The sequence below is a fragment of the Hipposideros armiger genome, unplaced genomic scaffold (assembly GCF_001890085.2).
Source record: "Hipposideros armiger isolate ML-2016 unplaced genomic scaffold, ASM189008v1 scaffold_7, whole genome shotgun sequence".
NCBI lineage: Eukaryota > Metazoa > Chordata > Mammalia > Chiroptera > Hipposideridae > Hipposideros > Hipposideros armiger.
Window position 1 is genome coordinate 6102998 of NW_017731357.1, and position 27015 is coordinate 6130012.

General features: G+C 36.0%; 1 protein-coding gene across 4 annotated transcripts in view; it reads left to right on the plus strand.

Annotated features, from left to right (window-relative positions):
* Positions 1-27015, plus strand: part of MED14 (mediator complex subunit 14) — a 67482-nt gene that overhangs the window by 12828 nt on the left and 27639 nt on the right. For all 4 annotated transcript variants that reach the window (XM_019650006.1, XM_019650012.1, XM_019650019.1 and 1 more), the window contains exons 4-16: positions 996-1169; positions 1780-1909; positions 2392-2520; positions 2835-2942; positions 3686-3818; positions 4580-4730; positions 5211-5322; positions 11126-11251; positions 13097-13175; positions 16527-16686; positions 21863-22057; positions 22445-22579; positions 25120-25196. In XM_019650006.1, the coding sequence (XP_019505551.1) occupies positions 996-1169; positions 1780-1909; positions 2392-2520; positions 2835-2942; positions 3686-3818; positions 4580-4730; positions 5211-5322; positions 11126-11251; positions 13097-13175; positions 16527-16686; positions 21863-22057; positions 22445-22579; positions 25120-25196 (1709 nt within the window). The remainder of the gene's footprint in view (positions 1-995; positions 1170-1779; positions 1910-2391; positions 2521-2834; positions 2943-3685; positions 3819-4579; positions 4731-5210; positions 5323-11125; positions 11252-13096; positions 13176-16526; positions 16687-21862; positions 22058-22444; positions 22580-25119; positions 25197-27015) is intronic.

The following is a 27015-nucleotide window of genomic DNA, read 5'->3' on the forward strand; positions in this document are numbered from 1 at the left end:
CCAGCTCCAGGTTGAGCTGTTGTTCAGCATCTTAGCTGTAGAGGGCGCAGCGTCACTGGCCCTCATGTGGGATCCGAACCGGGGCCCTGTTGCTCAGAGCTGGCGTCCCAAGCCGACTCTTAACCAGTGCGCCAGTCGGCTGGCCCACGGCTGAAGTCTTTTTAAAAGGGTTTATTAGGACATTGCTAGCCAAAAAAAAAAATTTTTTTTTTTACCGGTCTAGGGTAATGGAATCTAAACCTCCAGCAGCATGAATGGTAGAAAAGACAAACATGTCCTTCATCCCGGAGTTTTGCAAGTGTTCTTATAAGTCAAGTTGAGGAGGGCAGGGGCAGGATGAGCCATTCTGAAAGAATTTACATAGCTATAGACAAAGGGGATGGGAGAAGCTTTAGCGAGCTAGTTCTGGGATAAGCACAGCAGACTCCTAAAGGCTCATCTGTACACCAGAAGCAGAGGTGGGTTCCATGGTGCCTGGCAAGTCTCTTTTTAGATAATCTTGGAAATACCCACCTGGAAGTTCATTTAATAATTCCACCATATTCTAAGGAATGGGAGCAGTCTTTTGTTGGTTTTGCACTGCAGTTGTTAACTGACTGACCCTTTTTGCCTTTTCCTTCCGCCCTCTGGCCTGCTGTAATTTAATTTAGGACATCTCAGAATTTTCTCCTTGTCACCAACCAACTCTCAAAGTCTGTAAGAGTAGTAAAAAGCCTTTAATTCCGTTTATTTTTTTCTGATTTGTGATATTATGTACGTGTAATGTTAAAGATGGAGAAACGAATTGGAAAACCTTTTACTTGAATTGATAGAAAATTGTCTTTAAAAAATATTTTTTCAAATTACTGGGAAGTGTTTTTGAAGAAATATTATGCAATATGAAACGCCTATGTTAATACCTCCTCAGAGTTTACTTTGGAATGAATCAGTGGTATTTGGAGTGCAAACTGGCTAGTTTTCAAGGAAGTTTAATACGTTTACCCTTTGTTTTAAAGATGATCTCAAGCTTTTTGGATCAGCAAGCCATTCTGTTCGTTGACACTGCTGATCGCCTGGCCTCCTTAGCTAGAGATGCTCTGGTCCATGCACGCCTGCCTAGTTTTGCCATTCCATATGCCATTGATGTACTAACTACTGGTTCTTACCCACGGCTGCCAACCTGCATTAGGGTAAGTACATCTCTCCCCCCACCCCCTCCTTCTTAAAAGTTGAAGCCATTGGATTCTACTATATTATTAAGTAGCCCAGCAAAAACTGTTTTACATTTTTAAAACAAATATTTCAGGTAGCTTGCTTTTGTCACCCTATAACTAAAATTGCATTTTCTATAAAATAATTGGGGTCAGAATGTGACTAGCTATCAAAATGGGTGAATCTTTTTGATGAGGGTGAACAGATTTGCAAGTACACTATATGCTAGTTGCTTTTTGGAAGTGTTTTTTGTGTTGTTGTTTTTTTTAATTTATTGTTGTAGTTTTTTACTGACATGGTGCTACTTTATTTTATACTTTTAAGTGGTGGAAGTCATCTAATGACATTAAGTTGGTTTCATAAGTAGAACCTAAAGATCATGTTGCATTACTGTCTTAACTGGGTGACTGGTGGACTCATTGGCACTCTAATGCATGATAGTAACATTTACTATTATTGGATGTAGATTGCAGAAATGAGTGTTGAGATCGTCTTGGTTAGTAAAGTAAGAAACTGTTGTAAGATAGGCACAGATAAAAATTATGCCTCTTTGTACATTATTTTAAAATCACTTAAATTTTTTTGAAGGATAAAATTATTCCTCCAGACCCAATTACCAAAATTGAGAAACAAGCCACACTTCACCAGCTGAACCAGATTCTTAGACATCGGCTTGTAACCACAGATCTTCCTCCTCAGTTAGCCAATCTTACAGTTGGTATGTACTCAAAGTTTATTTTTTTAAGAATTGACTTGTGAGAATAGTTTTTGAAGTAGCTTTTGAGAGTTTATTCAAACAAATATCATTACGAAGTTCTGACCTACAGTTCTGGTGGTGTTCAACTCTGTGACTTGTCAGCCCTGTCATTTCTCTTTATTGCCTGGAAATACAATTTCCAGGTATTTGAAGCCGGGGAGTGGATGAGAACACCTGGGGCTCTAGGAGAGACAAGTCCCAGGGTTGAGCCTCAAGAAAATATTGTTTGTTGATGTTAGAAGAGTTGCCCTTGGTTTCTTGATGACCTGGAAGCTTGCTACGGCTTATGCAGGAACCACTGATTTGTTTGAACACCCATGAAAGAATATTCAATATATATATTTAAAATTTCTTATAAGTAATAAGAGTTCTAGGCTACCAAGAAGCTGCTTATTTTCTAGCAAAGTAGACTTCTGTGCTGCTGCTTCTTTTTCTTCTAATAGCAAATGGCCGGGTGAAGTTTCGAGTAGAAGGCGAATTTGAAGCCACCTTGACTGTAATGGGAGATGACCCTGATGTTCCATGGCGTCTTCTCAAGCTAGAAATCCTAGTTGAGGATAAGGAAACAGGAGGTAAATCATAAATAGTGACTTAAGTCCCACGTATTGATTGAAATGTTTGGTGTTTTTATCTTATTGAAACATTCTTGCAGAATAATGTGTTTAGCAATTTATCCTGTAACTTGAAGTATTTTATGGTAATCATAACTGCTTATGACCTTTGAGGTTTCAGTGTTTCTCAAGTGTAATGTTCTCTGGTTTCCATATATAGTTTCTGTTCTTTTTATTTTTTTAAGAATTAGTATATTCTTCCTTAGTTGGTACTATGACACAATCTATACACTTTTCTGATTAACCACCTTCTTTTCCCCTACCAATAATGGAAGATGGGCGAGCCTTGGTTCATAGCATGCAAATCAACTTTATCCATCAGCTGGTGCAGTCTAGGCTCTTTGCTGATGAGAAACCTCTTCAGGACATGTACAACTGCCTACGTATCCTTCTAAAATTTGAGACATGTATTTGTAAGGAATTTGTGTCTTCCTCTCTCCCCCACATTTCCATTTGCCCCTAGTCCTGAACAGTAGCAGACTAAACTTGCCCCTCCCCGTCTCCCCTTTTTTGGTAGAAGTGGGGCTGGGGAAACTGGTCAGTGTGAAGGATAGCGATACCTCTATAAGAAACCCAGTTTTAAATTTTACTATTAACTTTGCAGGTAAAAACAAGAAATGATGAGTTAGGGCCGGCCGGGTGGCTCAGTTGGTTAAGAGCTTGCTCAAGAGTGCAAGCTCTAAGCAACAGCGGTTCGATGCCCGGCCTGAGCTGAGCTGCCAACAGGCAGCAGGATGGCTCAGCTAACAAAATAAAAAAATAAATAATAAAAAAATAAAAAAACGATGAGTTAGCAATAGTACTATTTGGAGAAAAAAAATAGTACTATTTGATCTACCCATATTCTCTAAACTATGATGAATTAAGGGGCAACTTGGACCTTGTAGTTTATATTGGATCAAAATTTAATATAGTACCTTAATAAGTAAATAAAGTACCTTTTTCTAAAATTATGCCACAAATTATAACACTTTTTAGGATCAGTCATTGGAGAAATATAATTCCAGAAATTTCTTTCATAGCCATCATTTTAGGAATAGAATAGAGCTGTTGTTAAATGAAGTTTGCTTGTACTTCATTGGCTGTTGTAGTATATATATTATATTTGCTTAACAAGATCCATCAGATTCTTTCTGCTTGTCACTTCAGTTAGAAGTGCTACATTCCCAAACTCTAATGTTAATCCGAGAACGGTGGGGAGACCTTGTGCAGGTGGAAAGGTATCATGCTGGAAAGTGTCTCTCCCTCTCAGTTTGGAAGTAAGTAAAGTTGATTCTGGTGGGTTCATGCTATGACTGTAAATACTCTTTTCATTACTCTTTTTCTCTGCTACTTCTGATTTACTATATACTGATAGCTGTACAACTCTAGCAGCGTGATTTTGTATAGAGAGGTCCCATGGCATCATAAACCACATAGGACACCCATAATTGACACCTTTCTTAGACTATGGCATGTTTTAAATATGTAGACATGTATCTGCTTGCACTGGTTCGCTTTTGTTAAAAAGTTAGATTACTCTGGGCTCATACCAGATTGCTAAAAGGCCATTGATTTAGATTGTTAGCTATTGTTTTCAAAAACATGCTAATCACAATTTTATGTTTTGAATTGCGGCTTTTAAAATGTTTTGGGGGGAGGGTTTTAGGAAAAATCAGTATCGGGCTGTTTACTGTTCTCGATTCCCTGTTTAAACTTTGCTTGATTCCCATTTTCTGTAAAGGAATCACAGATAAATAGACAACACTTAGAAGACAGGTTGTTTGGGGGCATTATTTTTATTTGTGTGCATGTTTTATTTTTAAGTTCTATATCTTTTTGTGGTTTTTGATGCAGCAAATCAAATATTGTGTTGGATTACAGAATAGCTGTCTGCCCAGTATTAATGTAGTCCCTCCACAATGAGGGCCTGCCATATTTTAGGCTCTGGCTAAGGCACACAATAGATTGCCTCTATTTTATTTCACAAGTTAATAGGCTATGTTGAAAAAAATTCCTAGTATTTCTTTTTTCTCTTTAGTCAACAGGTTCTTGGGAGAAAAACAGGGACCGCATCTGTTCACAAAGTTACAATTAAAATCGATGAGAATGATGTCTCTAAACCTTTACAGATTTTTCATGATCCTCCTCTGCCAGCTTCTGATTCCAAATTAGTAGAAAGAGCTATGAAGGTAGAAGATGTTAATATATTTTAATATTGGTTTCATTAAATGAATATAATATAACTTACCATTTATGCTTGAACTTTTAGCACAAGTTCTTTAAAGTAGCTAATTGCTCCTAAAACCCTTTATGAAACTTGTTTTAAATGATTGTTATGCTTCTATATTTGTTTTTTTTAATCTAATATTATAATGTATAATTTTAAAGATATTTTTTCAGAATTTTTAATTTCGATCATTTTATTTTTAAGGCCTACTATCATTTAATCACTATGATAATTGATACATATAGTATCTTGATTTATACTTGCCAAAATGTTAGTTATAGTCTTTTAGCTACCAATACCATGTAAGTTTATTTTTTAACTTTCAGTTTGCACTTAATCAGTGTGATTTCAAAAGGAAATATCTTGAAGCACAATACTCTCAGGCTTTTAAAGTAAAAAAGTTTAAATTGCACATACAATTCTGTTGTTCTTGTTTATGCAGATTGATCACTTATCAATAGAAAAACTCCTGATTGACAGTGTCCATGCACGAGCTCATCAGAAGCTCCAGGAACTAAAGGCCATTCTTCGAGGCTTCAATGCCAATGAAAACTGTAAGTTCTTTTCAATCGACATTTTCTGTCTTTTACATTAGTACTCTTATTTTCCGAAAGGTCTTTCTTAATATGACTTCTTTCCTGATATACTGGTTTTGTTGTGGACGCCAGACATTTCTGCATTTTAACTTGTGATCTACTAAGTTTGTCCTAATTTTCCCCTTATTTTCGTATTATTTAGCTTTGCCTTATTTTTGAAATGTATGCATATTGACTGTTGCTAAGACTTTTTTTCCTATTGAAATGGAAGCTTTTTTTTTTTTAAGCTGAGCCATCCTGCTACCTGTTGGCAGCTCAGCGGCTGCTCAGCTCGGGCTGGACTCGAACTGCTGTTGCTCAGAGCTCAAACTCTTGAGCGAGCTCGTAACCAACTGAGCCACTCGGCCGGCCCCCTGGAAGCTATTTTAATATGAATCTTATTTCTTTTAGTTTTTGTTGTAAGGTTGAAGCAGCTTTGCAAATGTTTGTAATGTAGTATAAAACATGCTTCTTTGAGTGAAGCAGAATTTATCCTTTGTCTTTTAAAAAAATTTTTGAATTGTTAATACATTAACATGGTTTAAAATAAGAAATACAGATACATACACATAGTGAAAAATCTTCTGATTACCTAGTAGATCCAGAGTCATTTAGAAAATAAGTGCTTTCATTCTAGGAATATGGTTTCATAGTATAATGAGCATGTTTACTCTCCCCACCCCAGTTGTTTTTGGCTGTGATTACTTTGTGCCTACAGTGAACAGCCTTTAATTAAGTGAGATGATGTAGGTGAAGTGCCATATAAATATGAGGTCTCAATAGCACTGGTAGTAAAGGTACTGCCTTTCATCATCACAGAGCCCACCTCAATCCATTACACTTAAAAAAGCAGCTTCTTAGCTGTGGACTGACTAGTCACACAGGATTAAAACTGCTTTGATGATGTACATAAAAACACCGCCTGAAGATAAGACAGAAAGTCAGGAAAATGAATTTGTATTTAGAGTACAGTATTTATTCAAGGAAAATGAAAGAACAGAGGTGAAAAAGAAGGTCTAAAACCAAGGGGAAGGGCACCTTAACTTAAAAATGCAAATGCGGGCCTTAAAAAATAAAGGGTATGCCAGACATCTGGTGATTATAGTGACTAAGTCTATTTTAGGGGGCATGTCCACTAGCCCTATCAAGGTTTAACATTAGATTCCTCGGGTCTTAATAATTTTAATTATAAGATGTATTGGAAGTTGTTTTTCCCTCCGTTTTAATCCCTCAAGCAAAGGTGTTAAATACAAACCTAAAATTTATGATTGGAACGTATAATTAAAACTCTTATTGGAGTTAGAAAGCCCACATGACACCCCCCCTTTTGTTTTTTAAATAGCTTTATTGAGATATAATCTCACATAATTCACTCAGTGTTTTAAAATATACTCAAAGAGTTGTGCAGCCATCACCACAATCTAATTTTAGAAAATTTTAATCATCCCCAAAAGAAACCCTGCACCCATTAGCATTCACTCCCCCATTCACCCCTCCCACCAGCCCCTGGCAACCACTAATCTATTTCTGTCTGTAGAATTGCCTGTTCTGGACATTTCAGAGAAATGAAATCATACACAGCAGGTCCTCAAATAACATCATATTGTTCAGCGTTGTTTGGTTATAATGTTGATGAGATGACATGGGAACTTAACTATAGTTTATATCAATTAGCCTATGATAAAATTGGTTTCATTATACCTCGTTTTGCTTGAAGTCCCAGAACCTATCGGTGGCGTTGAGTGAGGGCTTACTGTGATGTGTGGTCTTCTGCATATTTTTGTTAGCAGAATGTTTTTGAGGTTTGTCCATGTTATAGCATGTTTCAGTACTACATTTTTATTGTGAAATAATTTGTTATATGGACATACCCACATTTTGTTTATCCATTCATCATTGATGGGGTTAGTTTCCACTTATTTTCGCCTATGATGAATAATGCTGCTATGAGCATTCATGTACAAGTTTTTGTGTAGACCTGTGTTTTCATTTCTCTTGAATATGTGTATACCCAGGAGTAGAATGGCTGGGTCATACGGTAACTGTATGTTTTACATTTTGACATGTTTAACACCTCTTTTTAATCCCACTAGTAGTGTGTGAGGGTTCCAATTTCTCCACATCCTCACCAACACTTGTTATTGTCTGTTTGTCTGTTTCTAGCCATCCTGGTGGGTGTGAAGTGGTATCTCATAGTAGTTTTGATTTGTATTTTCCTAATAATTGGCAGCATCTTTTCATATATCTTCTTTGGAGAAACGTCTGTCCAGATCCTTTGTCCATATTATAATTAGATTATTTATCTTTTTATTGAACTATAACAATTCTTTATGGAAGTCCCTTGTCATGTATCATGATTTGGGAGAATTTTCTCTCATTTTGTGGGTTGTCTTTTCACTTTCTTTATGGTATCATTTGTAACAAGTTTTTAATTTTCATAGTGTCTAATTCGTCTATTTTTTTCTTTTGTTGCTTGTAGTTTTGGTGTCATACCTAAAGAATCCATTACTTAACCCAAGGTCATGAAGATATGTTCTGGTGTTTTCTTCTAAGAGTTTTATAGTTTTAGCTCTTACATTTAAATTACTTTTAGTTAATGTTTGTGTATGGTGTGAGGTAGGAGTCCAACTGCATTTTGTATGGGCATATACAGTTGTCCCAGTAACATTGGTTGAAAAGACTATTTTGTTCCCTATTTAATTTTTTGGCACTCTTGTTGAAATACCCCTTTTGTTCTTAAAACTTTTAAGCATTTTTGCAATCCTAATTTTTAAAAATTTTCAATATAGTGAAATTATAAAATTTCATTTGTTGGGATTGCAGAAAATAGGGTTTGTGATCTTTTGATAGGCTCTGGCTTGCTTAAGTATCATCTATATAAACAAGGCTTAATAAGTAACAAAACTCAGTAAGATTGTCCAGGGGATATTTACATTACTTTGAAAAATATGTGTTTACATAGGAAGTTTCGTGTGATGTTTGGATAAGTTGTGAAGACTTTTCTTAAGCAGCATTTTGTAGAGATGTCACTGCTTTAGTAGTCAGAAGATTTAAGTTCAGCTGTGTGCTCTTGAACAAGGCACATTCTTTGGGCCCCATTCTCCTTGTCTGTAATTAGAGGATGTTAGTCCAGGCTCTTCCTGGATCGCTAATTCAAGTGGGAGTGTGCTATAGCAGTGATTTTCAAGCCCTGGGTGTCTGTCGAGTCCTCAGTATTAGGGAAAGGTGCTTCCAAAACTATGTTTTGGAGGGGAGGGAGCTGCTGGCTTGTGCAGTTGGGCCACTCATTCCTGCTTTAATCAGAACACTTGTGGAAATGAGGACTGCTATAGGAAAGCTGACTCGCCATTTTAGGACATATGCTTTAACTTGTTTTATAAATTCATGTTCGTGCATTTATACTCTTCATGTAGTCCTACTTGATCCCTTTTGTGATGGGAAAGCACGCTTCAATCGGATCCTTTACTGGGGCCAAGGGCTGTTCTTGGAATCCCTTAATCACCTGGCTGTTCTTCCAGTTCCTCAGTGGAATAAGCTGACATGAGAAGCTTGAAAAATGGAGCCTTTCAAGGGAGGGCTAGGGGGATACACAGACAACAGGTTTTGTACAGCCCCTATGGCAATGTGTGGTTTCTTGAGGGTGGGGAAGTCAGGGTGGGAATGTCTCAGGGGAGAGTAGGCAAGACTTCGGAGGGAAGGTCAAAAACAGTAGTACAGGGAACTAAAGGTGACTTGCCATGTGGCCCCATTTGCAGCATTTGCCTGACTCTTGAAAGCCAGGGCTATCTCTCTTGGATTCTGCTGTGTCAGCACTAGAATTGGGGTATCAAGTTTGGTTCAGAAGCTGTGAACTACACACAGCAACTCCTGATTATGCCTAGTTGTTTCTCTTCAGTCTTTACACTTTATATGACTGTCTGTTGGCCCATTCCTCATGGTGTCCTTAATAAACAGGGAGAAATAGGAGATATGTGTGTATTCCTGCTGCAGGAAAAAGTAGTGCACAGCCCTGTCATCTTGCACAGCGTTTAATTCTGCCTTCTATATTTTATTCACAAGGTTCTCTGTTTTTGGATACCTTAACACCTGTTGTCTTTAAATGCTTAGAGCCTTATGTATATTGTTTTCTGTTAAGAAACATACGGACATTGGTGGCCACAAAATATGTTCAGAGATATGCATCAAAGTATTTTCTATCTTTTGGACCGTGTTGTATATTCTACTTTGATGCCCTGTCTTTTCAAGAATACTCAATTTTATAATTAGATTAAAATTATAATTGTTATCCCAATTGTCAGAACTAGTTTTACTCCATTGTTTGACTTTAAAAATGGTCTTGCTTTAAAGAATACATTTGTATCCCATTAGGAATTATAACAGTACAGATGTGTTATAAAAATCAGCATCCCTGCTTCAAATCCATAAGTACTTTTTACTGTATTAACATAGTCAATTCAGCAAAACATGATTTTGAATCAATTTGTCAACACTGGTCTGAATTATAAAACATTGTAAAAGAAATTCCTGTTTGTGCCTTTTTGTTCTTTTTTGTATTTTTTGTTTGGTTTTTTTTAGATGAGAGTTCTGCTGGACCTGCCTGTAAAACATTTGTATACAAATATGTGTCAAATATACTTGAAAGCAGTTTGTTTTCATCTGATTAAATACGTCTCCTGTAATTTTTTTTTGCTTTATTGAATTGTTTGGTAATTTGTGTAGACAGTACCAGTGGTAACTTTACTCATTTTAATTACTGCAAATTCATAATAGAGTTTGGGTTTGTTTATTTGATACATAAAAGAGTATAGATAGCATACATTGTTGAGTTCTTTGCTTTAAAGCACCTTTACAAACTTGTCATTTCTTCCTCCTAAGGATCCATGGCATGGACAGCAAGATTTATTGTCCTTGTTTAACAAAGTAGCACCAAGAAGTCACATCTGGTGAAAGGCTGGGCCTACATTACTGCTCGCCTCACTGCCTGCCTTTCTTCTGTGCTGTAGCTTTAGAGGAACGTGGTAACCAAAAGAGCATATTTCTTTTACAACTCCTTGATCTGATCAGCACGCAGTGTGCTTTCAGTGCTTTGCTCCTTTACTGGAATTTGTTATACCAATTTGTAGAATTAAGAGAAACGTTAATTGGGCCTGGTAGAAATACTGGGAAACTCTAGGACAAGTACATTGGCAGCTTCGAGAATTTGTGTATAGCAGTTGCCTATGTTCTTGTTTTATCTGTGACTTGGAAATGAGATTTATAAATAGCTTGAGAAAAAGTTTTTCTACATAATCCATAATATTTAATAGCTCTCAGGTGTTTTTTTAAACACATGGGCTCAAATCGCTCTCTTTATGAAGAAGGGCATTGAAAATATTTAGGCCATAGATGAAATTTATTCTGTTTACCAAACAACTAATTTTCTTCCCATTGTATCAAAAAGAAAATTATTAACTTATTAGTAATTACTGATTAAAAGTAACACTAGAACTCAGCTCACTGATGAGGTTAAATTTTCACTAGCTATTTTAACCTTTTAAAGGAATCTTGGAATTTTTTGTTGTAGTATTTGAGAGGGTACGTTTCTTTCAAGTCCCCTTGAATATTACATTTTTCCTTTTGAACTACTAATCAACTTAATAGTACATTACAGTTTTGCAAAAATCATGTTTTTCCTGTACCATTCAGGATTGTTCAATAGTTGGTTTGTTTGTACTCACTGAGAAATACTTTTTCAAAGAAAATACTCAGATATAAATGTAATTTTTAATTCTTAACTGTTCAGCTTCCATAGAGACTGCACTTCCAGCGCTTGTTGTTCCTATCTTGGAGCCCTGTGGTAATTCGGAGTGTCTACACATTTTTGTAGATTTGCATTCTGGAATGTTCCAATTGATGCTTTATGGACTTGGTAAGTTACTAAATGATATAATCAGTGTAAGGAAAAATATTTTTAACAACAGCAAAGTTAAAATTTTCTGCCATTAGCTATTGGGAGAGATGGCATGAGCAGTGTGTAGAGTAAATATGGAAGGAATAACTCATTGACATCTGTTCCTTGGGGCCCATTTTAACTCTACTTTGGATTTTTTTGCACCAGAAGTTAAACTTCCCAGTATGAACTGGACTTGGGTTGTTTCTCTTATATAAAAATAATGTTGATGGATGATTTTTTTAGATGAACTCTTTTACCACTAATAATAGTTGGGCGACGTGAAGATGGATATAAGGGATTCTCATGTCATTCATAGCTGAAGAACATATTTATGACCATATAAACATCTAATACGACTTAGAGCGCTGAATCCTAGAGGAAATGATGTTTTTGTGGCTTAAACACAGTAGAAATTAAAATTTGATTTCTTACACATTCTGTTACTGAGTTGGTGTTCTGAAATGATGAAATGCTAGGAACTTAGTGTTTTTGTATTGCCAATAGAACATTGCTCTTGAATATATTAGCACATTTTCCATTTAAAATTAATATTAAGCCAGGTAGATTGATGAAAATAAAAGGTTTTCTGGTATTTTGTATGGCTATAAAGACAGGTCTTTCTATGAACTGCTCATGGAAAACTGACCTCATTACTTTGAATCACATCACACTTATGATGGCCAAATGAAGGCTAAATTTATGAATTATTTTTTAACTGTGGTTCTAAACCAACCAGGCAATTGTTTGTTTTTCAAAATTTGCTATTTAACTGTTTTCTTGATTATGAATCAACATAGTACATATTCAAATAACCTAAACATGTAAAAATGAGAGAAGCAAAAAATAGTTCTCTTGGCAATCATTGTTATTTTAGGGGATATATGCTTGTCTTAGCTCAGGGTGCCATAACAAACCAGAGTGGGTGGCTTAAACAACAGAAATTTATTTTCTCTCAGTTCTGGAGGTTGGATGTCTAAGAGCAGATTGTCAGCCTGGTCAGGTTATGGTGAGGGCTCTTTTCTGACTTGTAGACATTGGCCTTCTCACTGTGTCCACATATTGAAGGAAGAGGAAGAGGAAGAGAGCAAACTCTGTGGCCTCTCTGATAAGGGCACTAATTCCCATCATGAGGGCCCCACCCTTGTGCCCTCATCTAACCTAATTTATCTCCCAAAGGTCCCACCTCTGATTACTGTCATGTTAGGAGTTGAGGCTTCAGCATATGAATTGGGAGTGGGGGGAGATAATTCAATTCATAACAGTGCTCCTATATTTTTTTCTTTAGCTTAAATCATTTTATGTTTTACTTTCTGCTCAACATTCTATTATTAGCATTTTCTAGTGTCATTAAAAATTCTAAGTGACATGTATCATTAATCTTCAGCCAGTAGCTCTTGCTAGAGACCATTTGTGTTTAATAAACATTTTAATGGAGTTTTATAGTTTTTATAATTTTTAAGTTTCTAAGTTTAGTAATACTAAGCTTTAAATATATATAAGTTAAATGTATGAAATAATTAGGCTAAGAGTTTTGGGAATTAAAATATAGGCAAAGAATTCACATATTTGTTACTTATTCTTCCTGCTAGTGTACATTTGCTATTAGTTGTTTTAACTATAACTCTCCCTAAATGTTAAAAGCGGATAACAAATTAGGTTAACTTATGCCTAGTGATGCATTTAGTTTAGTTTTCTCTGACTCAAAAATAACTACTTTTTGCCTAAAACAATAATTTCATTTCAGGTTTGGGCTACCTAAAACTTAATTTTGTGTATTTTGTGTCTCGTGTAAGCAGTTAATTAATATACTTTCTTCTCTAGACCAGGCCACTTTGGATGACATGGAGAAGTCTGTGAATGATGATATGAAACGGATCATTCCTTGGATTCAACAACTTAAGTAAGCTGATTTATTTAGTTCAAGACTAAAAATGGACATGTATTTTGACAAGACATATTTTCTCCATCATTACTCTTGATCAGTCATTGTCCTTAATGTTTATGACATGAAACTTTAGTACCTTTTGGTACTTAGAATCCACGTTCTCTTGGAATAGGTCCAAGATGGCCGTGCTTTATGTCAAATTCTCCTGTAGAGCAAATACGGGTATTAAGAGCATGACATTCAGCTTTAATTCCTTGCTGCATTTCCTCCTGTACAAACACTCTACGAATCACTCCACAATGAATTTTCTTGTAGCTAGTGTTCTCTGCAAGAGTCTTATTTATTCTTATCCAGGATAATCTTCATGGTATGAATCCACCAGCTGACACTTTTCAGAATAATAGTTGCTGCTTCTGTAATACTGTCATTCAGTTTGTCTCCAAATCCTTGGAATGGTTCATACTGTTAAACTAAATAGAATGAAAATGAAGCTAGAGATAATTCTAAGGCTTCATTACCACCCTTTTACACAAAGGTATTATGGTAACTCGAACAAACTCTTTTAAAACTAAAAAAATAAAATTCCAAGGGATGGAAATAAATTTTAGAGATCAAACCTAAAGCTTGCATATGGAGAAGGGGTGGGGCTAGATAGACAGTTCAGTGGAATCTATTGATTTTGTGATGATCTAGGCTACCCCTTCTCCTTTTGCAAGTTTTAGTTTTGTAAATATTTGAAGAATTCAATATTATAGTCATTTTTTTTTCATTAGGACATGATTTTTAATGCCAATAGATAAATAATATTACACGAGCCTTCTTTTGAACAGTTTATCTGTATATGAAAAATGATCGTCATTACTCTGGGTAACAATTTCTAAAATTTTTGTGGTTTAGCATCATTTGTGCATTTTTGAGAATTTTTGGCTAAACAAGCAAGGTTTAAATACTTGAATGCTTAATAATTCACATCTTGCATATCTTGAGGTTGTTTATCTGACAATTCTAGCTAGCAGAAATATAACTTAAAACCAGAAAGCTAAGTCCCAAAAGCCTTAAACTTATCAAATGTGTGTCTGTACTTACACTCACTTAATTTATTTATAAGAAAAGTCCCCTGGTTGTCACTTATAATAGTGCTTCCCTCATGATCTTTGGTGAATAACCAGTTTATCACTAATCTATCATGGGACATGAATTTTTTTGAAATAACTTTATTGAAGTATGATTTACCTATCATAAAATTCAGCCATTTTAAGTATACAATTCAATGACTTGTAGTAAATTGAGTTTTGCAACCATAACCACAGTCCAGTTTTAGAACATTTCCATCACCTCAAAAAGGTGCTCATTTACAATTATTCCCCATTCCCACCCTAAGCCCCAAGCAACTATGAATCTACTTTCCATTTTTGTAAATTTCCCTTTTCTTGATATTTCATATAAATGGAAGAATAAAGTATGTAGTCTTGTGACTGACTGCTCTCACTTACCATAATGTGTCAGAGTTCATGTTGTAGCATGTGTAAGTACTTCATTCCTTTTTATGGCTGAATAATATTCCATTGTATGGATATACTACATTTTGTTTATCCATTCATCAATTGATGGGCATTTCGGGTTTGTTTCTACTTTTTGCCTATTATAAAAATATGCAATGAAAACAAATTCTAGGAAAAAAATGAAAAAATGTATACAGTGTAAGCCCCAATTTTTTTATTATTAGAGTCAGCAGACATAAAATTACATTTCAGTAAGTAATAATCAGAACAAACATAAGAAAAAAGAAAATTCAAAATCTCTACACATTTTTCTTTGAAAGTGTGCGTATAGGCAAGTAATAACAGAAAATTCATACTTAAAACACTCAAATTTTTTATTCCACAAAGTTATAACAAAACAAAAAATCAGGAGTAAAATATCAACTTAATATATGCTTTGAAAAAAATACCTTGTATTTATAATTTATGTATAATTTGTTATATTCATAATGTATTTAGAATTGTTAACATGACAGATAAGCTTGTTTCTTGCTTGTCTGTAACTTATCTACGCACAGTTGGATTAATGATAACGCTAATTACAGGAGATAATATATGTCTTAACTGTTTCTGTTTTTCTTCTAATAACACACATAGTAGAGATACCAGTCTCACAAAGGTATGTTGATGGGACAGAAGTGGATATTTAAAAACAATTTTAGCAAGTTCAGGATATTCATTTTTAACTTTTATCCAAAGTGATGGAACTATCGGTGTATTTTCAAAATTTATCTTCATTCCCTTCATTAGTAGCCAGTTCTAGCAATTGATCCTGTGAAGTTGCAATTAGATTTAACTTGTTTTCCAGTGAAAAAAATGGCTTCCAGATTTTATACATTTTGGGGTAATAGTTGACAAACTACCATTAAAATGTCATGTATTATAACATGGTTTTACTGTACGACTAATATAGTTTGTACCACATGCCACTCACCATACAAATGCTGAACAGCAACTGAACTGGCCTATGCCCTTTTCAGCAGGGCAAGCCTACTGATCATGAGTTTGGATGTTGTGGCATTATTATGTTGCTATGAAAAGTTTCTAAATTCATATTCTTATTTTCTGTACTTATATCATTGTGGATCAGTGAGAGTTTTTTTCACATACCCCTTTTTCACCTATTATATGGTGTCCTAGCCTCAAGGATAGGTAATCAAATAAAAGGAGTACTATAAAAAGCATCAAAGTGAAATCTGGTGACTTAACTGAGAGAGAGATGAGAAAGAAATTAATCTTTACTGGCACCTGCTAGGTATACACATCACTTTACATATACACAGTACAAAAGCTGGGACCGTATATCTCCAGTGATAGCAGGAAAATGAGGGTCTTTTATATTATTTGTTTGTTACTCTGTTCGTTTTATAAGCACTTCAGGTATTTTATTGCATAAAGGATGTTAAGATTAGTTTGTGCTGCCTTATAAACCATAGGACACCTGTCATTCCCTATAATAAACTGATGTAGTGTCTCAGCCTTAACATTAGTTCATTTTACCTTATAACTAATCAAAACCATACACATTACAATGTAAACCCCATAGGCTAGAACTAAAACTAACAGTCTAATACAAAACTGAAGAAATGATTCATCATTATGGTCTTGTGTCCCTTTACTAGTTGAGTTAAATTTCAAATTAATTGTTTGTGTTTTTTTTTTTTAGCTGAGCCATCCTGCCATCTGATGGCAGCTCAGCTCGGACCAGGATTCAAAATTAATTGTTTTTTTAATGGTCTTCAATAATCTGTTTATAAATGAATAGCACACAGTTAATCAGAAAAGTCTGTGAATTTATGATGTGGATTATCTTTTTTAAATTAAGGTTTTGGCTTGGACAACAGCGTTGCAAACAATCTATAAAACACTTGCCTACAATAAGCACTGAAACATTGCAGCTGTCCAATTATTCAACCCATCCTATTGGAAACCTTTCTAAGAATAAGCTGTTCATTAAACTTACCCGTCTTCCACAATACTACATTGTAAGTATGCAAAGGGGTGATTTGGGTGATCAAGTTCAGTTCTATTAGTATTTTGAATAATTGTTTAGTTGCAAATTTTAATTTAATTGCAAATATATTTTATTGGATAGTTGACTTTTGTATGGTGATCCTCAACCCAACAGAAGTGGGTAATGATGATAGGGATGGGGGAGAAAGGAAAATCATGTCTCTAAGGAATTATACTCCCCAACCCCTCCCCAATCATTATATAAGGTATGCCCCTATCCATCACCGTTGGATCTTTCCTAGAGTGAGGGATAGTTTCTGCTTGGAATGAGGCATTGCCTCTGTATAAGAAGAAAAAATTTGAAAGTAACTCTGTGAAGGTTTAGAGATGTCAGATAAATTTGTTTGGTTTTAATCAAATGTTAACTTGCAAAATGCAGCCTTTTAAATATGGGCTGGCTGAAGGAACTTTATCTTCTCATCCTTGATTGAATGCATATATATATCCACTTTGTTGATTGCAAGCACCTTTCAGTGCATAGTAAGATTCCATCTTACTCCCTTTTCACTCTTTCTAGGTGTTTTCCAGTTAGTTTCTTTGAGATCTGTGAATTGGTTAAAATTTGCAAAAATTGAAACATGAACTCACCCTAAATACATTTCCCTGCTTGTTGAAATTTCTGTGTACACCAAGTAGGTACTTCTGGCCAGGAATCTAAGGTGTTTGAAAAACTTAATTCAAGATTGTTGGCTGAAGGTAATAGGAGTGAATTTTTTTTTAAGTTTTTGACCTGTACTTTTAAAAGATGTCTTTAAAAAGTGCCCTGTGTAGTTTGACATATCTTTTTTTATATGTATTTTCAATTAGAGTTGCCATTCAGCATTATTTTATATTAGTTACAGGTGTATAGTGTAGTGGTTAGACATGTAATTTACAAAGTGATTCCCCCTTGATTAGTCTAGTACCCACCTGGCACTATACATAATTATTACAATATCATTGACTATATTCCCTATGCTGTACTTTAAATCCCCTTGACTATTTTGTAACTACCAATTTGTACTTCTTAATCCCTTCACCTTTTTCACCCAGCCCCCAACCTCCCCCCCCGCCCCCGAACCTGGCAGCCATCAGTTTGTTCTCTGTATCTATGAGTTTGTTTCTGTTTCATTTATTTTGTTCTTTAGAGTCCACATATAAGTGAGAGCATATGGTATTTGTCTTTCTCTGTTTGACTTATTTCACTTAGCATAATACCTTTCAGGTCCATCCATGTTGCAAATGAGTAAGATTTCATTCTTTTTTATGGCCAAGTAATATTCCATTGCATATATGTATCACATCTTCTTTATCTAGTCATCTATTCATGGGCACTTAGATTGTTTCCATATCTTGGCTATTGTAAATAATACTGCAGTGAACATAGGGGTGCATATATCTTTTCGAATTAGTGTTTTGGGTTTCTTCAGATAAATACCCAAAAGTAGAAATGCTAGATCATAAGGTAGTTGTGTTTTTAATTTTTTGAGGAACCTCCATACTGTTTTCCATAGTGGCTGCAACCAATTTTCAATCCCACCAACAGTGCACGAGGCTTCCCTTTTCTCCACATGTTGTTTGTTGATTTATTGATGATGGCCATTCTGACAGGTGTGAGGTGATAGCTCATTGTGGTTTTTATTTGCATTTCTCTGATGATTAGTGACGTTGAGCATCTTTTTATATGTCTGTTAGCCATGTGTGTGTCTTCTTTGGAGAAATATGTGTTCAGGACCTCTGTCCATTTTTAAATTGGATTGTTAGTTTTTTTGGTGTTGAGTTGCATGAATTCTTTTTAATTTATTGGGGTGACACTGGTGAATAAAATTATATAGGTTTCAAGTATACAATTCTGTAATACATCATCTATGTACAGAGGGTGCCAAAAACATGATACACATTTTAAGAAAGGAAAAAACTGTTAAGATTGTAATAATAGATACTGATAACAAAAGATGAATACAAATCATATGTATACATTTTTTGTCATCTCCGGTATTGCATTGTTTGTTCACCGCCCAAAGTCAAATCTCCTTCCGTCACCATATTTTTGACCCTCTTCTACCTCCCCCTCTTTCCCACATGAGTTCTTTATAAATTTTGGATATTAATCCCTTACTGGATGTATCATTGGTAAGTATCTTCTCACATTCAGTAGGTTGTCTTTTTGTTTCTGATGGTTTCCTTTGCAAAAGCTTTTTAGTTTGATATAGCCCCACTTGTTTATTTTTTCTTTTGTTTCCCTTGCCTGAGGAGATAGATCAGAAAAAATACTACTAAGAGCAATGTCAAGAGAGTTTAATGCCTATGTTTTCTTCTAGTTTTATGGTTTCGGGTCATACATTGAAATCTTTAATCCGTTTTTAGTTTATTTTTGTATATGGTATATAAGAAGGTGGTCTGGTTTCATTTTTTGTGTGTGTGTATCTGTCCAGTTCTCCCAACACCATTTATTGAATAGACTGTCTTTACCCCATTGTATATTCTTGCCTCCTTTATCATAGGTTAAATGACCATATAAGCGTGAGTTTATTTCTGGGCTCTCTATTCTGTTCCATTGATCTATGTGTCTGTTTTTATGCCAGTGCCATGCTGTTTTGATTACTATAGCCTTGTAGTATCATTTGATATCAGGTTTTGTGATACCTCCAATTTTGTTATTCTTTCTCAAGATTGCTGTGGCTATTTGGGGTCTTTTATGGTTTCATATAAATTTTAGTATTATTCTAGTTCTAAAAAGTGCCATTGATATTTTGATAGGGATTCCATTGAATCTATAGATTGTTTTGGGTAGTGTGGACATTTTAACGATGGTAATTCTTCCTTTCTATGAGTACAGCATATGCTTCCATTTATTTGTATCTTCAATTTCTTTCTTCAGTGTAGCCTGACATCTTAAGTTAGAGTTACTTAAGTAAATTAATAAATCTCACTGATGTGAATTTTGCTTTTTTCTGAATTTTTAAACACTAGCTGTGGAACTATATTTGGCACATGACAAAGGATTGTTGTTTCATTTCTTGGTGAGCTTCCTGGTCTACCTTTGAAATGATACGCAGAATATACACACAATAATCAAACCTGTGAACACACAAGGATCCCTTATGCTGAGCCACACACAAAATAAAATGGTTGTGATTTACTATTTTCTGACCTTATTCAGTATCAACAAAAAGCCAGGCTCTACTGTCAATGACTAGTGATTTATTATAAAGCAATAGTTTGTATTACATGGTTTAGACCCAAAATGAATATGTTACTCTTCATCTTCCATAGTTCTCACTTAGGGATGACATATTCACAGAAGTAGAAAAACTACTACCATGGACATTAAGAAGAACAGGAAAGGCTTGCTGCCTTCAAATGTCTTTCTGCCGTTTTGCTTTTCTCAGATTTATTAAAATATACCTTACATATAGTAGAAATACAATTTTTTGTGTCTTGATTTTTAGTGAATGCATGCAGTTTTGTAACCTTCATCTCAACAGGGCACAAAACAACTATCCCCCAAAATTCCTTCGTGCTGCCCCCTCTGTAATCAACCACCTCTGCGCACTGTGAGGTACTGACCACTGACCTGTTTTCTCTCTCTCTGGTGTTGCCTTTCAGTCTAGTTTCTTTCACTCAGCATAAGCCCTTGACTTTCATCCATATTGTTGTCTGTATAATAGTTCACTCCTTTTATTGCTGAGTAGTATTCCATGGTATAGATGTGCCACAGTTTGTTTAACCAGTCTCCAGTTGAAAGACATCTATCTGGGTTGTTTCCGGTTTGGGGTTAATTATGAATGAAACTGCTATAAGCATTTGCATATAGGTTTTTTGTGAATTTAAGTTTTCATTTGTTTTGGATATGTAACTGGGATTGGGATTGTTGGGTCATAATGGTAGGTGTATGTTATGGTAGGAAATGGCCAAACTGTTTTCCAGTGTGGCCAGACCATTTTGCATCCCTGCCAGCAATACAAGCAAGTTCTAGTGCCCTGCATCCTTGCCAGCATGTGGTATTGAATTTTTTTTTCATTAACCATTCTGATACATAATGTAGTGGTATCTTATTGTAGTCTTAATTTATGCTGCCCTAATGACTGACGATACTGAATATCTTTTCATGTGCTTGTTTGCCACCCATATATCTTCTGTGGTGAAGTGTCCACGTTACTTTTCATTCTTGCATTTTCTCAGTGTATCTGATGCTTGGGTGTTGGCCAAACAATTTCCTGAAAAGACAGTGGGGAGTGGGGGGCACAAGGAGGGAGGAGAGAGGTAGAAAGAGAGAGAGACAGGGAAGAAGTGTGTGTTGGTCAAGAGCCTTGCCTAATGGCATTTATTTCTCTCACTAAAGTCTTTAGGGAGCTTCTATTAAATTTCAGGTAGACCCTGAAAATACTCAGATGGTATAATGGGTAAGAGCAAGGTTTCTGGAGCCAGACTTCTGGGATCAAAGCATGAGTTCATCACTTCTTAGCCCTGAGACCTTGGACAAGTAACTTTTGTGCCTCAGTTTTCTCCTCAGGAAAATGAAGATAAGAATCTCTACTTCACAGAGTTATTAGGATTAAATGTGTTAACATCTGTCAAGTAGTTAGAACAGGACACGGCACATAGTAAGCTCTATCAGTATTAAATCTTAATGATATTGTTGTTCTTATCCTCACAGTGACTACATTTTTCAGTTGAACAATCGGGGTTTATTTTTGTATGCTTCCAAGCATGAGAGATAGTTGTCATTTTTCTCTGCCATAATAGTGGAATTCTTAGGATGTTTTAATGGTTAAGCGAGACAGCAGGGCATTTTAAAATAGATATCATTTTAGAAAATCTATTAATAGCAGACCTGCTGGACTTAAGCATAAAATTTTTTCAATTTGTAGACTAAGCTATAAATATCAAGCACACTTAATGTGAGTAGTCTAAATGTCCCATTTGCTATACCGTTTATGGTTGCTTTTACTGTTGTTGTTCTTTAGCCTGATCTAGTTTTTAGAAAACAAATTATGTCTTTACTAGGAATACTTCTTTTGACATCACGATTGATCTGTTCTTGTTTAAAGAAAGAAGACATTAACATTAGATTTACAATTCTGAAACCTACCAGTATAAGGAGGAAAATGACCAACACCTAATAATTATTCCCCTGAGTCTCTTTTCTGATTTGGGCCTTTTTAGGTTGTGGAGATGCTGGAGGTTCCCAATAAACCCACACAGCTGTCATACAAGTACTACTTCATGTCCGTCAATGCTGCAGATCGTGAAGACAGCCCTGTCATGGCACTCCTGCTGCAGCAATTCAAGGAAAATATCCAGGAATTAATTTTTCGTACCAAAACCGGCAAACAGCCTCGAACCGGTACCAAGCGCAAGGTATGATCACATATGGAAATGAGCACAGAATTTGTGTGTATTAACTTTGTTGTGTTCTTTAACTGTTTTTAATATGGAAAAGAATTAGTTACGGTTTTTAAGAGACTGGGCAGCAACAACATTTAAGTAATAATTGTCTACATTTCTTGAAAATGCTTCTCCTTTAATTAATAGTTAATTATATACCATTTTCCACAAGAGATGTTGTTAAATACACAATATTTACTGTTAAATTTCCCTTATTTAGGCCAATATTTGCTCAATAAACATTTGTTGAATGAATAAGATTTTTGGTTAACCTTGTTTTGTTAAATAGTTTAACTGCCTTAACTAATTACGTCACATGTACTTTTTGTTACTCACTTATGTTCTTTACTTAAATTCTAGTTGTCTGATGATTCATGTCCAGTAGAACCCAAGAAAACCAAACGATCTGGAGAAATGTGTGCCTTCAATAAAATTTTAGCTCACTTTGTTGCTATGTGTGATACAAATATGCCATTTGTAGGACTTCGGTTGGAGGTAATTTTTTGATACAATTTTGCCAGCTCTAAATGAAAGAGTAACTTTTTAAATGCTTTGCTAAAGCTACATGGATTCCATTAGAATCAGAATGGCTGTAATCTTGTTCATTTTGGGCGGTATGGGGTTGAAATCAGCATCTCATGGTATACATGTAAAACATACATTATTTCATCTCATTCAAATTGCTCTTTATGGAAATAGAGTAAATTCATCCCAGTTTAAAAAAAAAGGACAACTTTTAAGAATTAATATCTTGTAGACCTCTTAGTAGGAGCATTATTAAACTCTGTTAGAGATGGTTAGTTGATAACGGGAACGGGTGGCTTATTTTTGAGTTGGTGAAGCCATATATATTGCTTACACACCAATAACGTTGGGTTCCTTTCTGAGAAGCAGGTCAGAAAGAATATTAAACTAAATTTACTTTTGTCACATGGAGGAAGCAGTAGACTTACGCAGAATTGGTGTTTTTCAAGAATACACAGTTATGATATCCAGCATGAGCCCAAGATATGATAGTAAAGGGATGTAACAGAACCTATATTTTTATATTTCCAAAACGGGCTTTAGACAAGGATCGGCAACCCTTAAAAGTGAAACACTAAAACCTTAATTATTTCCCTCTAGTTTAAAGTTTTGTTTTTGTAAGACTCCTTCCTCTGTAAATTATTGTGAATGAAGAGATCTGGAAATGTGGAAGTGGATTATTTCAGTTGAGCTGATGATTATAGTGATGATTATAGTGTTGAAAACACTTTCATGCTTTAGAGCAGGGATCAGCAAATGTTTTCTGTAAAGGGCCAGATAGTAAATATTTTAGGCATGTGGGTCTCATACAACAGCTACTCAAATCTGTTGTGTGGTGTGAACTGGCCATAGTTGATATTTAAACAAATGAGCATGCCTGTGTTCTAGTAACACTTTGTTTACAAAAACAGGCAATAGGCTGGATTTGGTCCGTGAGCTGTTGTATGCTGACCCCTGCTTTATAGTGTTTCGGGATCTGAAGGAGGGGGATAAGGTGTGACATTGGGAAGAGCAGCAACAGCTCAGAGAAATCCAAGCCCAGAAACAGGCACCTAAAATAGATACCCCTGTCCTCAATGTTCCAGCTCCTAGAGCTGTGAGCTTGATGGATGTCCCCTTATTTGGGTACTGGCCATAGCTCCTAAACTGTACAGACAGTATCCATGCTTCCTATCTGCTTGATTGTGTTCTTGGGCCTTTGCATTGTGCTGTGTGGATTGAGTGTATGAAGATCATTCAGTTACTACCTTTGCAGTGGGAAGGGAGGCTACATGGTGCCCAAGGGCGATATAATGCAATTCTTTCCTCTCCCCCTGCCTGCTTTCTTTCCCTCTACCCACAGGCTAGAAATTGCAGAAACTTGTGTCTTTGTAGTGCCCACATAGACTAACACCTGTAGATATATGTCCTCTCTGTGCTCCTTCTCTGTGCTTTTAAACTGTCACACACATAAGACATGTAAGAACATTCTGTAGTACTCTATTGAACTCAGTCAAGCTCTTAAAAACTTACTTTTTCTTCTCTCAATGAAAAAGACATGTTAAAGACAAAAGCAAGCACGTTTTCTGCTTAAAGGAATTTATACTGAGATGTGAGTAACTAAATCTAATCTTACCAGGGATGTTTATATCTCTGATCCACAGAATAAAGGCAATATTTTTGAGCCCTCCCACACTTCACTTCCTTTTGAATCTGAATCCCTACTGATGATTTTGTCAGCACCTCTTTTTGTAAACCTCTGCTTTTCCCAGGCTGAAAGAACAGGACTCAGTCAAATACTTAGGGCTGCCTTAAATCCTTGCTGGAACAAGGTGGGTATAAATAGTCTGCCATAGAAGACCTGGGAATATCTGCCAAAGGCAAGCATTTCTTTGGTAGATAGATGACTTTCTGACATACCTGTAGTTCCACAGATTGGGTCTCAGGCACTATCCCTGCATTTGTCTTTTAACTCACTTTCTGAATCCTCCAATTGGGAAAGATACCTCATTTGGGTAAATGCATAAATTGGGAATCTTTTTCCTGCGTTTCACGCAGGAAATAGTTTGTTAAAAATAAAAATGTATTCCAGAAAAGTTATAAATTAAAAAAAATATTGTTTGTGATTATAAGTGAGAAATGACTATTATTCAGACTGTTTCAAATAAACATAATTGAACTACACAAGAAAGCGAATCTTATTTTACAGTTGCGTCATTTGGAACCACCAGAATTGAGTCTGGATTACTTTTGGCTCACTACAAAAATTAGATCAGTCTCCCAAATTTTAAAGATTTGCCCCCTATGGAGGTGTTTCTTAACTAGAAGCTCTAGATCATCGTTGAGTTTCACTGGACTGAATTTAGTTTCCCAGGAAATCAAATAGTTTGGCCAATGCTCATGCCTAATATGTTGTAACTTTGGGAGTGGCCCTAGAACAGATGCCATGAGAATAGGCAAAAATACTCAGAAAAGGTAGTTTCCTTTGTAAAATTGGTGGTCTGGTATAACTTGTGCTTTTTTCTTTACAGTTGTCCAATCTGGAGATCCCACATCAAGGAGTGCAAATGGAAGGTGATGGCTTCAGTCATGCTATTCGTTTATTGAAGTAAGTCCCTGTCATGTGTCCCGTTTGGTGCCACACATTGCAAGCACACTGCCAGAGCTGCTCCTCTCCACCTGTGAGACACCATAAAGCAGAATTCAGATCTTGTGGATGTCACAGATTTCTGCATAGAATTACTGAGGTCTGGGCGAAGGTTCTTTCATCTGCTGAGTGGAGATCCAGCACCGCTTCATATTTTAGGATGTCTTTCCTCTGCATTTATTTCATTCATTCAACAGATGTTTCCTGAGTGTGACTTGTGTCAGGCTTGAATTCTGTTAGTGTCCTTCAGGATACTGTGGGTTCATATAGCAGGGGGATCTGGGCTAGTTTGGAAGTCAGGAAAGGTGTCACTGAGGAAGTACCAGTCGGACTCTGACTGCAGGAGAGGTGAGAATTAGAGTAAAGGGGCCTACGATGGGAGTGGGTGGTCCTAACCAGGATAACTGCTCTTGTGAAGACTTGGAGGCAGGAGAGCTCAGCATCCTGGAACTGAAAAAAATTCAGCATGGTGGGAGTTGGGAGAGACGAAGCTGGAGATGTAAACAGGAAGGGGTCAGGTCCCGTAGGGCTTTGTAAGTGTCCTTAATGAATTAAGACTTTATGCTAATGGCAATAAGAAGCCATCAGATGATTTTAAGCAGAAACTGACATCATTAGATAGGTATTTTTGAAAACTCACCCTAATAAACAATATGGAGAATAAATTGGAGAGGAACAAGACTGAAGTAGTGAAACCAGTTGTTGAAATGGTTCACAGGAGAGTTATTGATGGCTTGGACTAGGGAAGGTTCCACAGGGACTTAGGGGATGAAATAGTCAAGGGTTGGTGATTAGATTGATGCTGAAGATGAGAAAGGAGAAGGTGGCAAAGATGACTGTTAGTTTTATATCTTGGGCAAATGATGGATGATTGTGGTGGTTTCTGAGATAAGGGACACTGAACTGAAGATGTGAGTTTGAAGGGGCTTTGCTAAGTTTGAGGTGCCTAGCATCCCTTTGGGCAGGTAGGGGGAAGTGTCTCAAGCTCAGATGACAGGTCTGGGCAGGAGAGGTAGATGAGTCATCACCAAGGTGATAGTAATTGAGCTGAGATAGTAAATTAGATCACCAGGAAAGAGAATACAGAGGGAGATGGGCAGCAGGCTTGGTTCTAAAGAGACAGAGGCCAAGGGGCCAAAGGATGCTTAAAAGGAAAGCTAATGCAGTGTGTGTGCTTCATAAGGTGACCAGGACGGACTTGCAAAGCTAGCATGCCATGTAAGACATCAACCTTTTTGACACAGAAAACTTTTTTTTTTTTGAACATTTGTATTGTTTCTTAGATATTGCTTAGTGATACAAATCATATAAGCAATTTTTATTCATTTAATTCCTCTGTCTGCCAAGACATGGCAGCTCTACGGTTTGAGCCAGCAGGGCTTTAATTTTTGTCACTTGGGAATCAGTTTGTTTCTTTGGAAGACAGGAAGGGCTACCAAATGGCAGGCACTCCACCCTCCTGTCAGGATGCTGACTCTAGGTAAGGGGTTGAAGAACTGGAATAGCTTCCCTTCCTGGCTATCTTAACGCGATCTCTATGAACCGTTTTCAGGAGAGGGAGAGCTAGTCTTACAGTGGAAATCAATATGAAAAATGTAGTACTTTTAATGTAATTGCCTTTGGTTTTGAATTACATCTGCTTAAAATGCAGGGTATTTTTTTTCTTTTCACTCTTGGCAACTGCAGTTAAGTAGATGATGTTAATAACATTTGTGTTCTGTTCTCTTAGTTATGTTTTTCATGTTTTGCAAGAGTTTTAAAATATCTTACACTCTGTAGT